The 13,151-nt window shown below is 33.2% G+C and overlaps 1 protein-coding gene across 7 annotated transcripts in view; it reads right to left on the bottom strand.

Moving 5' to 3' along the window:
- Positions 1 to 13,151, bottom strand: part of PALS1 (protein associated with LIN7 1, MAGUK p55 family member) — a 75,214-nt gene that overhangs the window by 26,680 nt on the left and 35,383 nt on the right. For all 7 annotated transcript variants that reach the window (XM_025444219.3, XM_025444223.3, XM_025444222.3 and 4 more), the window contains 3 exons: positions 9,448 to 9,656; positions 1,428 to 1,505; positions 691 to 837 (listed from right to left, as the gene is read on the bottom strand). In XM_025444219.3, coding sequence (XP_025300004.1) covers positions 691 to 837; positions 1,428 to 1,505; positions 9,448 to 9,656 — 434 coding nt within the window. The remainder of the gene's footprint in view (positions 1 to 690; positions 838 to 1,427; positions 1,506 to 9,447; positions 9,657 to 13,151) is intronic.

Below are 13,151 nucleotides of genomic sequence, written 5' to 3'. Positions count from 1 at the left end.
GCGCCGCCTGCAGCCCAGGGTGTGATCCTGGAGACCAAGGATCAAGTCCCACATCAGGCTCCCTGCATGGAGCCTGCTTCTCCTTCTGCCTGTGTCTCTGCCTCTCTCTCTCTCTCTCTCTGTCGCTCATGAATAAATAATTAAAATCTTAAAAAAAAAAAAAAAAGACTAGTTCTCTGAAAATAAAAGAAAATTAAGGCAAGTACAGGAAACTTAGAAAAGAGATTGAAAAAAGTTTTACATATAAAAATATTAAATGACAAAAAATTTAAAAATATTAACATTAAGGCATACATACTTCTAAGTACATGTGAACTATATAAATAATTGTATTTCAACAGTATTAATGGAATGAAAAGATCAGAATTTCTTTCTTTTTTTTTTAGATCAGAATTTCTAATTACTGTTGTTTTTTTTTTAAAGCTGGGAGAATAATGAAGCAGATAACTCGCCCCTTCTTTGTTCCTCAACAATTATTTTACAAGCTATTATTTTCATCAAATTATAGGTAAGAAAAGAACAAACTTTTCTCAACTGAATAAGGAATATTAGCAAGAACATAAAAGAACTCCAGCAAATCAACCTCAAAAAGGAAAAACTACTAGAAATATAAAGAGGTCTTCAACTATTTGCCATACACAAAAGCCCTGTGTAGAAAGGATTTCAGATCAGAGATGTGGGAGCACTTACCAGTGGAATATCTCGAGCCTTTTCAATACGAACTATTTTTACAGTTTCTCCTCCATACTGGCCAATGCTTTCATAAACTCTCTCATCTGTAAAGGGTTCTAGCTGCATTTCCTGCTCAGCAACCTTATCATGGGCCAGTAAAAGTGCCTGTTTCAAAGAAATCCACAGCATTTAAAGTAGCAGCATGATTTATTTCTGTAAGAGAGATTTTTAACCTAATCATGTAGATTAATATTCTAGTCATTAAACTTATACAGGAAGTTCTATAATTATTTATATATTCAGATCTGTTTCCAAATTTTCTAATTGAAGTTTAGCTGTAACTCTGTATCTTCTATAACTAATAAAAAAGATGTGTAAAGTACAACAGGCTAACAACTCTGAGATGGTTATGAAAGTCTAAAATGTTTATTAATCTTCATAAAAGCAAAATCAATTTAATGGCTCAACATCAGAGATAATTAAAATTTACAGAGAATATACCAAAAAAGGGAAGAATTTTTGTACAGAATACAAAGTTGTTTCAAAACTACTAATGAGGTTAATTTTAAATATAAAAAGATATAATCCAAAATTTAAATAATATATATTCCAACATAGTAATTATTTTACAGTGCAAGTTATAAGTCAAACAAGCTACACAGATAATGTATGAGGTCTCTTCTAGCCCTCAGAGACTTATCAGAGACTTTGAATGCTATATAAATCACTTATAGATCATTCTGTTCATTTTCTACCTGAACATGTGGGGCACTCAGCAAAGCAGTTAGTTCTTGTCCTTCCTTATGGTGGACTGGCTTCAAAACAGTTTGTACCTAAGAAACATTAAGATTATTTTTCCTAGGTTACAGGAAATATCACCAACATCTATACAAGTATTTTTTTAAAAGATACAATTTAAAATTTTTATATTAAAAAATACACTAGATAAGATTTTGCTATTTACGACTATGAATGATCTATTTGCTTCTTCAAAGTTTCTCCCAATATACTATAAAATAGACTAGTAATGATTACATAAAGGAAGAAAAACTATTCTAACAGTAACTAGTTACAGTTTTAAAATCATGTTTATGTAACTGCATTTTAAATCAGGTTACAGACTAAGAAGAAAAACTTATATGAGAGTATTGAACACCTACCATTATCACAGGCAAAGGTAATTACATTAAAAAAATCTCCTGAGGTTGAGCAATCCTTGTATTCCTAGGATAAACTCCACTTGATTATGATGAATTTTTTACGTTTTATTTCCTTATCTGTAGAATGGCACCTACCATTTGAGGTTCTTAAAAGACTGAGATAATTCATATAAATTGCTTAGCACACCACTGAGGCACATAATAAATTCCTACTTTAAGACTTCTACATTAATGTTCCTAAATTGGACTGGCCTCTACTTGTTTAAAGTGCAGTCATGTATACCAGTTTACAAAACTACTGTCTGGTTTTAGTATCTAGGTTATACTATCCTAGTACACGGAGGTGGGACACAGTCTATATTTATGTGTTAAAACAGTTTATTTAACACAAGAATTCTATGTTCCTTAATGTTTTGATAGAGCTTGTACATAAAATAATCTGGGCATGGTAGATTTTTTTGTAAAGGTGGATTGCCTAATGTTATTGGTATTTTCTTCCTTTATGTAACTTGTCAAAGATTTCTCTATTTCCTTATACTTTTCAAAAACCTAGCTTCTAAGTTTAAATTATTCTTGCCATTTAAATAATCCAATTCCTTTCTTCTGCTTTAGTTAATTTTAATTCCCCTTTGCAATTTCTAAAACCCAATTTCATTTGGGTTATTTAAAAAAATCTTTTATTTATTTATTCATGAGAGACACAGAGAGGCCGAGACATAGGCAGAGAGAGAAGCAGGCTCCCTGTGGGGAGCCCAATGTGGGACTCGATCCTAGGACCCCAAGATCACACCCTGAGTGAAGGCAGATGCTCAACCACTGAGCCACCCAGGCGTCCCTCTTTCTAAAAAAAACCCAAAAAACAAAAAACAAAAAATTTACTTATTTAGAAATACTGTTGGTGGGGGGAGGGGCAGAAGGAGAGGGAGAGAGAGAATCTCAAGCAGACACCTCACTGAGCTTGGAGCCCAATACAAAACTCCATCCCATCACCTTGACATCATGACCTGAGCTGAAATCAAGAATTGGATGCTTAACTGACTGAGCCACCCAGGGGCCCCCAGTTCATTATATTCAATCTTCTTTCTTCTACCACAAGTTTTTAAAGGTACAAATTTTGCTTTGTGGACTGTTTTTCCCCCAAAGATGATTCTATGTATGTTCTCAGTGTCAATATCTCTGATTTTCTTCCCTTTTCTTATTTTCAAACTCAATTACCCACCAAAAAGACTGTTTTTGCAATAATGCAGATAAAACCAAAATTAGCACCCTTAACAAAAACATAAATTCATACATAGAATTTTTTATAAAAATAACTCATGATTAAAACAGTAATTCTCTAATACTTCTTATGGCTATTTTAAATCATTTTATTAGTAATTCCCCTATCAAACCTAAGAGATGATTACTTGGGGGTTAATTAATTTGACCACAACAAGTGGATCAAAGCAATGATAGTTCCCAAATCAGCCTGTTCTCTTGTTTTGGTACCTAGACAAACATGTTTCTAATTGTAGAGTTAGTTGTATATATATATATACAGGATACCATAGCAATTATTATCTACTTTAAGAATTCTATTAAAGTCTTACTAATGGGAAAATGCAGTTACCCAGTTAAATGTTAAATGTTAAAATGTTAAAAGTTAAATGTTAACTTTTAAAATAAGGTTTTTTTGTTTTTAAAATGTATCAAATCTAGGCTTATTTATTTTTTAAATCTAGGCTAATTTAAAATGAAATGTAGTCCCTGATCCTGACCTTTTGATAGCTGGAGAAAGTAATTCTGAGGAGAAAAGAAAATTTTGGATTAAAAATGTACTAAAAGTATACAGTGTGTACCAAATCAACTCATTAATAATTTTGTGTATTTTTAAAAATATTTTATTTATTTATTCATGAGAGACACAGAAAGGGAGTAGATAGGCAGAGACACATACAGAGGGAGAAGCAGGCTCCACGCAGGGAGCTCGATGTGGGACTTGATCCCGGGTCTCCAGGATCACACCCAGGCTGAAGACGGTGCTAAACCACTAAGCCACTGGGACTGCCCCTATTTTTACTTTTAAATCAGTTCCTAAACATCTCTGAGATCTTTCAACCTACAGAAATGTAGAGCTCCTCTTAAGGTTTATTTCCTTTCCTTATTAGTCCAGATGTTGTTACCTATTTAGTGTACCCACACATCAATAGCTATTTCTACCAAGAACCAAGGAATTAAAAGGCTATTCTTACACTGTACTGTTTCCTTTCCACTGGCCTATAAAAATGCTCTAATCTCTTATCTTTAAAAAGAACTACTCTCTTCTGATCTAGGACTCTTTTCTAGCTACACTGTTTTTCTCTATTTCAGAGCTAAAATCCTTTTTCTTTCTTTTAAAATTTAATTTTATTTAAATTTAATTAATTAACATACAGTGTATTATTATAGTTTCAGGGGTAGAGTTCATTGATTCATCAGTTGTACATAATACCCAATGCTCATTACATCACATATCCTCCTTAATGTCCATCACCCAATTGCACAAACCCCCCAATCCTCCTTTTTCATTTTTAAACTAGTGTTTTAAATTATAGAATAGTTTTAAATCATCCTGATGTTCCCTTTCTCATTTAACATAGAGAAAGATTGGAAAACAGTTAACCAAAAAGAAGGAAATAAAAGTCATTATAACCCTCAGACCTAGGGATACTCATTTAGTACATATCCTCCTGTATTCTTATCTTTGTTTTTACCAAAATTCACCATGAGATATATATCTGAGAAAAGGACCTGAGAAAAGGAGAAAAGGATTTTTTTTTAAGATTTTATTTATTCATGAGAGACGCAGAGAGAGAGAGAGAGAGAGAGAGAGGCAGAGACACAAGCAGAGGGAGAAGTAGGCTCCATGCAGAGAGCCTGATGTGGAACTTGATTGCGGGACTCCAGGATAACGCCCTGGGCCGAAGGCAGGTGCTAAACCACTGAGCCACCCAAGGATCCCTGTAACTAGAATATACTAAGAACTCTCAACTCAGTAAGACCAACAATCTGATTTTTAAAGTGGGGAAAAAAATTCTGACAAGCTATTTTACAAAAGAACATAGGGAAATAGCCCATGAAAAATGCTCAATATATATAAATACAAACTCAAATGAGATACCATTACACATCTACTAGAATAATAAATAGGAAACAACTCGAATATCAATCAATAGGTGAGTGGTGAAACAAATTGTGGGATATTTCTACAATGGAATGCCACTTACTCAGCAAGATGTTACAAATACAGATACATGCAACACATGGATGAATTTGAAAAAGACAACACAAAAGACTACATATTATCTTATTCTGTTTATATGAAATGCCCAGAAAAAGCAAATTTATAAAAGCACAAAACAGATCAGCGAAGGCCTAGGGCCTGGGGAGTGGGAAAGAGGTGGTTATTGTCTGCAAAAGGCCATGAGGGAGCTTAGTGGATACTTCTATAACCTGACTGTGGTGGTAGATTACACAGGTGTATAATTGTGTATACTGAACTATACAATAAATGTACCCATTGTAAGCACATGTAAATTATATCTCAAAAAAGTTTGCTACCAAAAAAAAATATGCCCATAACCCGAAAACTATGGGAAAATCTGTGTTTATCCATTATATTTATTTTTCTCGAAATGAGATCATGCTATTTATACAATTCTGTAACTGCTTTGATTTGACAATTTAAAAAATATTTTAATAACCTTTTAAATTCTAGAACAGAAATATAAACATTTTAGTTCTTGTTGACTGTCACAGGATCAAGTCCAAGCTTCTTAGCATAATCTGACTTCTGCTTCTTTTCCAACCCTATCACTTAACATTCCTCCTGTCTTAACCTTTTTGGTCCAGCCCTAAACTGCTTGTTCTCTGCATGCTGTCTCCCTATGATGACTATGAATACTCCTATGATGCTCACTCCCCCAGCTACCTGAACTGTCTTATTCTATTTGCTTAGATAACATGTACTCATAAGTCTGAACACATTTGATTTAAAATTGTTGATGGACTTGATTGAGCTCACTGAAGATGGAACTTATCTTGTTCAGCTTTGTTATTTGGCTGAATGCCTGGCAAAGGGCAATGCAATGTTTGACAAATTCAATCAGAGAGGGCAGGAAATCATCCTGATGTTCCCTTTACCTCTGTTCTCCATTTAGGGGCAATATGTCCTATTAATTTTCTATTTAAATATTTCCTCACTTCATGTTCAATTGCTATTAAAATCTTACAATTACAACAGCCTCCATACTTTATGCCTTCATTCTTGACCTCATACAACTTATAAATATCTTACTTTAAGCTTTTCTTTACAGTGACTTTTTCATATTAAATTTGGGAAACACATAAACATCAAAATAAGAAAATTACCTATCTACCCACCACCTAGAGATAGGCTTCTCAATGATTTATTTCTTCCAATATTTCTCACATGCATGTTTGGATATGTTTGTGTGTATACAAATTATATCCATATTTCAACAGGCACCATGTTGAATAACAAACCAAGGTTTTTGTTCCTCAGAGTAATTCAACCTATTCAAATTAGAAATAATTTCATAGTTTTGCTGTTCTCTCACAATTTTATATTTCATCACTTCTTCCTATTTCATTTCACTAGCTAGTACCTCCAGAAAAATACTGAATACTAGAGGTGAGAGTCTACAGATTGTCCTATTCCAGGCTTAAAAAGCAATGTGTTGGGTATTTCACCATTACACAGGATGCTCCTTATTGATATTTGATATTTTTTTTTATTAAGTTAACAAAATGTGCCAGGTTTTCTAAGAATTTTCATCAAGGGAAAGGTATTAAATTTTTTTCAGGTTATCTTTTCTGCATCAAGTTGATCATATGGTTTTCTCCTTTCATCTATTCAGGTGAGTTAATTATTTTAAAATATTTACCAACAAATCCATCATAAGTTAAATTTAAACTTACTAATATGGCTTATCTGGCCTTTGGAATCTGGACTCTAACTTTTAAGATTATATCCTACCCTTTACTCATTGTTGAAGAAATATGCCAGACTTCCTTAAGTCACTATAGTCTGTACTCTTTCCCAGTGGAATGGCTTTTCCTCTTTCTTGGACTTCCTGGCAAAATCCCAATCATCCCTCAAGGCTCAGCAAATTAAATTTTCTTCTATTTCTTCCTTTCTCCTATCACCTCCCCTTGAATCAGGCACATCTAAGTTGTGCTTTTGGTATCTTACTCATACTGCCATCAGAGTACTTCTCATCACACCATAATTGTTTATTCATGGTACTTCCTCAGTGGTAGGCTAACTCAACTTTCACTGGTCACTGGACACCTGTGTTGAGTCCAGTTATTATCTAAATGCTATAAACAGTATTTGTACTTACACCCTTGTATGGATATGTTTTCATTTCTCTCAAGCATACACCCAGAAGTGGAACTGCTAGGTCATCTAAATAGGTACATCAAGCTTTAGTTTGCCAAACATTTCCCAAAGTGGTAGTACCAATTTATACTCCACCAGTTATGTATGTGAGTTTCAATTGCTCCATAAGTTCACCAACATTTTATATTGTCTTTTTTTTTTTTTTCTTAATTTTAGTCATTCTGTTGCCTATGTAGTGGTATGCCATTTTGTTTTAATTTGCATTTCTCGGGCAGCCTTCAGCCCAGGGTGTGATCTTGGAGACCCGGGATCAAGTCCCACGACAGGCTCCCTGCAAGGAGCCTGCTTCTCCCTCGGCCTATGTCTCTGCCCCTCTCTTGTGTCTCTCATGAATAAATAAATAAAATCTTAAAATAAATAAACAAATAAATAACATTTCTGTTAGCTAATGATCTGAATATTTTGCCAAACTTATTGGCCATTTGGATTTTCTTTTTGTGAGTGTCTCTTCAAGTTCTTTGTCTATTCTAAAAAAAACCTGAATTGTCTTTTTCTTATTAATATGTGAGAGTTCTTTGGGATTCCAGTTTTTATATGCACATGTATATATCTCTCAATATCTCAAAAATCAAATAATAAAATAAAATATATTTCCTAGTCTGCTGGCTTGCATTTTTTCTGGATAAGCAAAAGTTCATTAAATGAAACCCAGGTGGTTCAAACTTTTCTTGACAAAAGCACTTTAATGACAAAAAAATTTGATTTGTGGTTATTAATAAATACCCTAGATTGTCAAAGATGTAATCTGGATCTCAATATATGAAGTTTTCATAGGCTTTATTATCTATTATATAATACCTAATTGTTTAACAAAAAAACTATAAAAGTACTATTTTAAAAAGCTATGAAAACAAAGAACACTTCCTAATTAATGTTTTAAGACATCTTTGGCTAAATTCCTTGGGGTTTTTAACTTAAATTTTCATTTAAAAATGATACAATTGAAGCATGAGGTGATTTCTTCTTTTAAATACTCCATATTTAAAAAGCTGGAATTTTGAATACTAAAAAGCAAAACAGCAGGCACTGGGCAGATGAGCAGCCTAATTAGTCCTATAAGCTATTCACAAAACCTCACCTGACCTCACTATCAATATTCAGAAACATAAAACAGAAGACTTGAATTAGGTGATTACTAACATTTTTCTAGCATTTCAACTTTTAAAATTTTGTCATCAAACACTTTGCTATGATGAGGTCTGAATATATACTTTCCTTAAGTGTTATGCATTGTAAGTTAGGGCTGCTACATACTTGTGTAGACACAGCTACAGGGGAAGTTAACTCACACAGCAGCACAACCACACACACTATGGCCCTGACTAGGTCCATCACTTTGTACTCATTTAAGACCAGTCTTGGGATCCCTGGGTGGCGCAGCGGTTTAGCGCCTGTCTTTGGCCCAGGGCGCGATCCTGGAGACCCAGGATCGAATCCCACGTCGGGCTACCGGTGCATGGAGCCTGCTTCTCCCTCTGCCTGTGTCTCTGCCTCTCTCTCTCTCTCTGTGTGTGACTATCATAAATAAATAAAAATTAAAAAAAAAAAAAAGACCAGTCTCAGTCAAGGAGACTATCAGTCATATATCATACCCACCACCAAAACAACATAATTCTTGAGTATTATTGAAGATATTGTAAGGATGTAAAAGCAAATGTTCACAGAGTCTCTTTGCTATGGTACTTTTAAAATTAGACAGTGAGTATCAACATCAACAAGCAGCAGAAACCAGAACTTCAAAGTTGGCATGTTAATGAGACAAACTCACTGTATATTAAAGAAGATATATATTTATGATACCTGATTATCAGATACAATTTTATCTCATCTGTACCCATTTCAGTTTATAACATATAATGCTTAAAATAAAACTATACATTTATAAAAGCACTAAAAATCTTCCCTTTAGTAAGTTAGACAAATGTTTCTCTCACTGTGCAAGTATATAATTTTATATATAAAATAAATAATTCTTTTCATGAAACAGCTGATTCTGGAGTATATATTTTTCAGGATAAAATGCACGCAGCAAATTTTTCCTAACACAATAAATTATTAACGTGTGATCAATAGTAACAAACCTTATATTCACATCGGCATTTTCCAACAATACTGCCTTACTAGCACTACCAATTAGCTTATATACATCAAGCAGATGTTTAGAATACATACCTCTTGTGCAAGATCTTGTGCATTGGAGATAAGAGGAAAAGGAGGACTGGCCTTGTTCATATGTACTGTGACAGCATTGTGTATCTTAAATGCATTCTGGAAATCTTTATTTTGTACAAGTTGTAAAAGCAGTGAGATATCCTCCTGGCTCTGAGAATCTACCAAAGTATGTTGGATATGTTTAAGTGAAGAAAACAAGTCTTCCACTTCTAGTAGGAGAAGGAAAAGGTATCCAAAAATTAATTGTTTGCTGTAATTCAACATATGTTTTAAGATAAACTTTCTTACACCAATAACAAGTTTTCCAATATATTTGAGAGTTAAATCACTATCATTTTACCCATTTTCAAGTAAAATTCTAAAAAATATACGATAAAATAGAGTAACATTCTTTTCAAGCATTTGAAGTATAAAATACAGGGATCCCCAGGTGGATTAGCAGTTTAGTGCCTGCCTTCGGCCCGGGGTGTAATCCTGGAGTCCCGGGATCGAGTTCCACATTAAGCTCCCTAAATGGAGCCTGCATCTCCCTCTGACTGTGTCTCTGCCTCTCTCTCTGTCTCTCATGAATAAGTAAATAAAATCTTTAAAAAAAGTATAAAACACATACTCACTATAAAAATAAATGAATACATTTACACAAAAAATGAATAAATTTAAATAGTCCCATCACCTAGACATAACTTTTTTAATATCTTAGAGCATTTGTTTTCATTTAACAGTACATTTTAATTATTTTCCCACATCACCAAATAGTCTTTTATTTTATTATTTTATTTTTTTCCAAATAGTCTTTTAAAAACATTATATATAATGGCTCTATGATACTGTTACTTAGCTAAACCATAATTTAAATTACCATTAAAGTTGAGCATTGAGGTTGAGCTCTATGATACTGTTACTTGGCTAAACCATAATTTAAATTACCATTGAAGTTGAAGTTGAGGTTGCTTCCCTCCAATTTTTTGCTACTATACATAATAAGCATTTCAATACATAATGATCATTGCTGAATAAAAATTTGTCAGAAAGTGATGTTTTCTTAAAATAACTCTTAGAATTTTTAAGTAAAACTCTGACACTGAAAAAACCAAACAGCTTTTCAGGGAAGTTTTACTAATTTAATTTACATCAATAGTTTCACCAAAATTCAACATTACAGTTTTATAAAATCAATTTACTTAATGGCAAGGGTGAGGTTTAGTCATATTTACCAGGCACTTCTTTGTGGTCTATAAAACTCTTGTGAACACGTGAGTCTCCTAAAATTATACTGAAAGTTGTGGGCATGTGGATTTGTGTGTACATGCCTGTTGATGTGCAAACGAGGCATATGCATTTTTCTGGGAAAAGGTTATATCCCAAAATGGTTTAAAGTCACAGGTTGTCTCTTCCTTGCCCCTCAACAACTAGATGTGTGCGTGTGTGTACACTTTGTTACATTTGTTGGAAACAGTGTCAATTTCTTCATTTGTCTGTTAACTGTGTTTATCACAGCTTTTATTATAGAAGTTTTCAATTCTATGTTAAGAATTATCTACTTTTCTCTATGTGATTTCCATGCTTATAAACTCCTTCTGCTAGGTCATTATATATTTACCTACATTTCTTTTGGTTTCTTACAGCTTCTACTTCATAAATAACTTTAATTCACCTAAAATTTACTTTGATATAGATTTGAGGGGAAATTTTAACTTCACTTCTTTTCTTCCAAGTGGTCAACAATTATTCTAACACCATTTATTAAATAATCCTTACTGTTACACTGATTTATGCTACTACCAAATTCTTACATAGAACATTATCTTTTTCTAGTCCAGTGGCCTATCAGAACCACAATGTCTTATTATATAGTAGCATTACAGTCCTTCCTCATATTGATATGACAAGTACTTGTTCATTACTTTTTCAAAAACATCTTGACCATTCTAAATGAGTTAGAATTTTTTCAAGGTACTACCCACTCTCTCCCATTCCTCCAAAAATAAGTCTATTGAGATACTGACTAAAATTAAACCTGTACAAGTTTGGGAAAAACTTTTTTTTTTTTTTTAAGTTTGGGAAAAACTTATAGTGGATACCACTTCTTATACAAATCACATGGAAAAAAAAAACCTCTCAGCTTAAGTCCTTTTGTTAGTTTTCTTCATATACGGTCTGCAGAAAAGCTGATTCTTATACATGTATCTTATAACCTACTACTTTACAGCAGTTAAATTCTTTCATAGACTCGAATAGTTCTTCAGTAGATCCTTGAGGTTTTTTATCTCCTCCTCACAAATCAAAACAGATTTACTCCGTATAAAATACACAAATATACTGCTCTTCAGTAATTTAAAATGAATATTAACTAGGAGCAAAAACTGGAAAGTCAAAACTGTCAATTGAATGACCTAAGAAACTGTGACGCAGAGCTATTAAAACTTTAGATATATACAATTTTACTTGTCAAATATACTTTAGTAGAGCTGGGGGCAGGGAGAATATGGAATGTCAGATTCCATCAAATTCAAAGAGGTTACCACAGAATTACTGAGTGTAAAGAATTCAATAGGCTTAAAGTATCTTTAGAGCAAAACAGGAAAACATTTAAATATCTTAAAAGGAAAAAGAATTATAAAAGTAACAAAGTATTTTGTCTACAATCTTAGGACTATCTTTGACTTCACTGGGTGGATAATGAGATTACTGTTTAAAATTTTAGTAATTATTTAAAAGAGTTCAGACTGGGGTATCAGGGCAATTAGAAAAATCAAGGGCTTCAGATCTTACTACTGACTGAAATCAGTAAGCAATTTTCGTCAGCCCAAAAGATACACATTTCTCTAATGTCTCTTCAACCCTAAGGATATCTCTCTGGTATACCAAAGCCACCCATAAGGATGCTGCAATACTGACATTAAAAAAAAAAAAAAAATTTGTTGTTACCTTCCAGCTATAATTACTAGTATTAATTTGGTATACTATACAGGCCTTTCACACTTTAAAAAAAAATGCTGATTTAACCATATAGGTCACATTGTAAATGTTGCTTTGCAATCTGATTTTTTACTTTGGAATAAATACCTAAAACTACTGATTAGATAATAAAAACATTTAAAACTTTGATATATATATTGACAAAGTAACTCATACTCCTACCAGTAATTAACGTGAGTGCCTATTTCTACAAACAGGCCGAAATAAGGATTATTAATTTTTCCATTGTTGGTGATCTGGTTAGGAAAAAATATATTTCTTTGCCTAGTAGTAAGGTTGAATCTATTTCCACAAAGTTAACAGTCATTTGTATTTCTCCTTTCATTTATTTTCTACTTATCTTTGCCTGTTTTTCTATTAGTTTTCTTTTTTTCCTTAATGACTAGTATTGATTATATAAATACCTCTGAAGTTTTATGCAAAACATACTGAATGTAATTACCTTTTCTTGCTTTATCAGAACAATGATTTTTAATCGAAGATATTTATGAGAATTACTTTTTTTTAAAAGATTTTATTCATTTATTCATGAGACAGAGACAGAGACAGAGAGAGAGAGAGAGGCAGAGACACAGGCAGAGGGAGAAGCAGGCTCCATGTTAGGGAGCCTGACGTGGGACTTGATCCTTGGTCTCCAGGATCACGCCCTTGGCTGAAGGCGGCGCTAAACCGCTGAGCCACCGGGGCTGCCCTATGAGTACTACTAAGGGAACTTGCAAAGGTAT

The sequence above is a fragment of the Canis lupus genome, chromosome 8 (assembly GCF_003254725.2).
Source record: "Canis lupus dingo isolate Sandy chromosome 8, ASM325472v2, whole genome shotgun sequence".
In the NCBI taxonomy this organism is placed as follows: Eukaryota; Metazoa; Chordata; class Mammalia; order Carnivora; family Canidae; genus Canis; species Canis lupus.
This window is presented reverse-complemented; position numbering and strand designations above follow the sequence as displayed.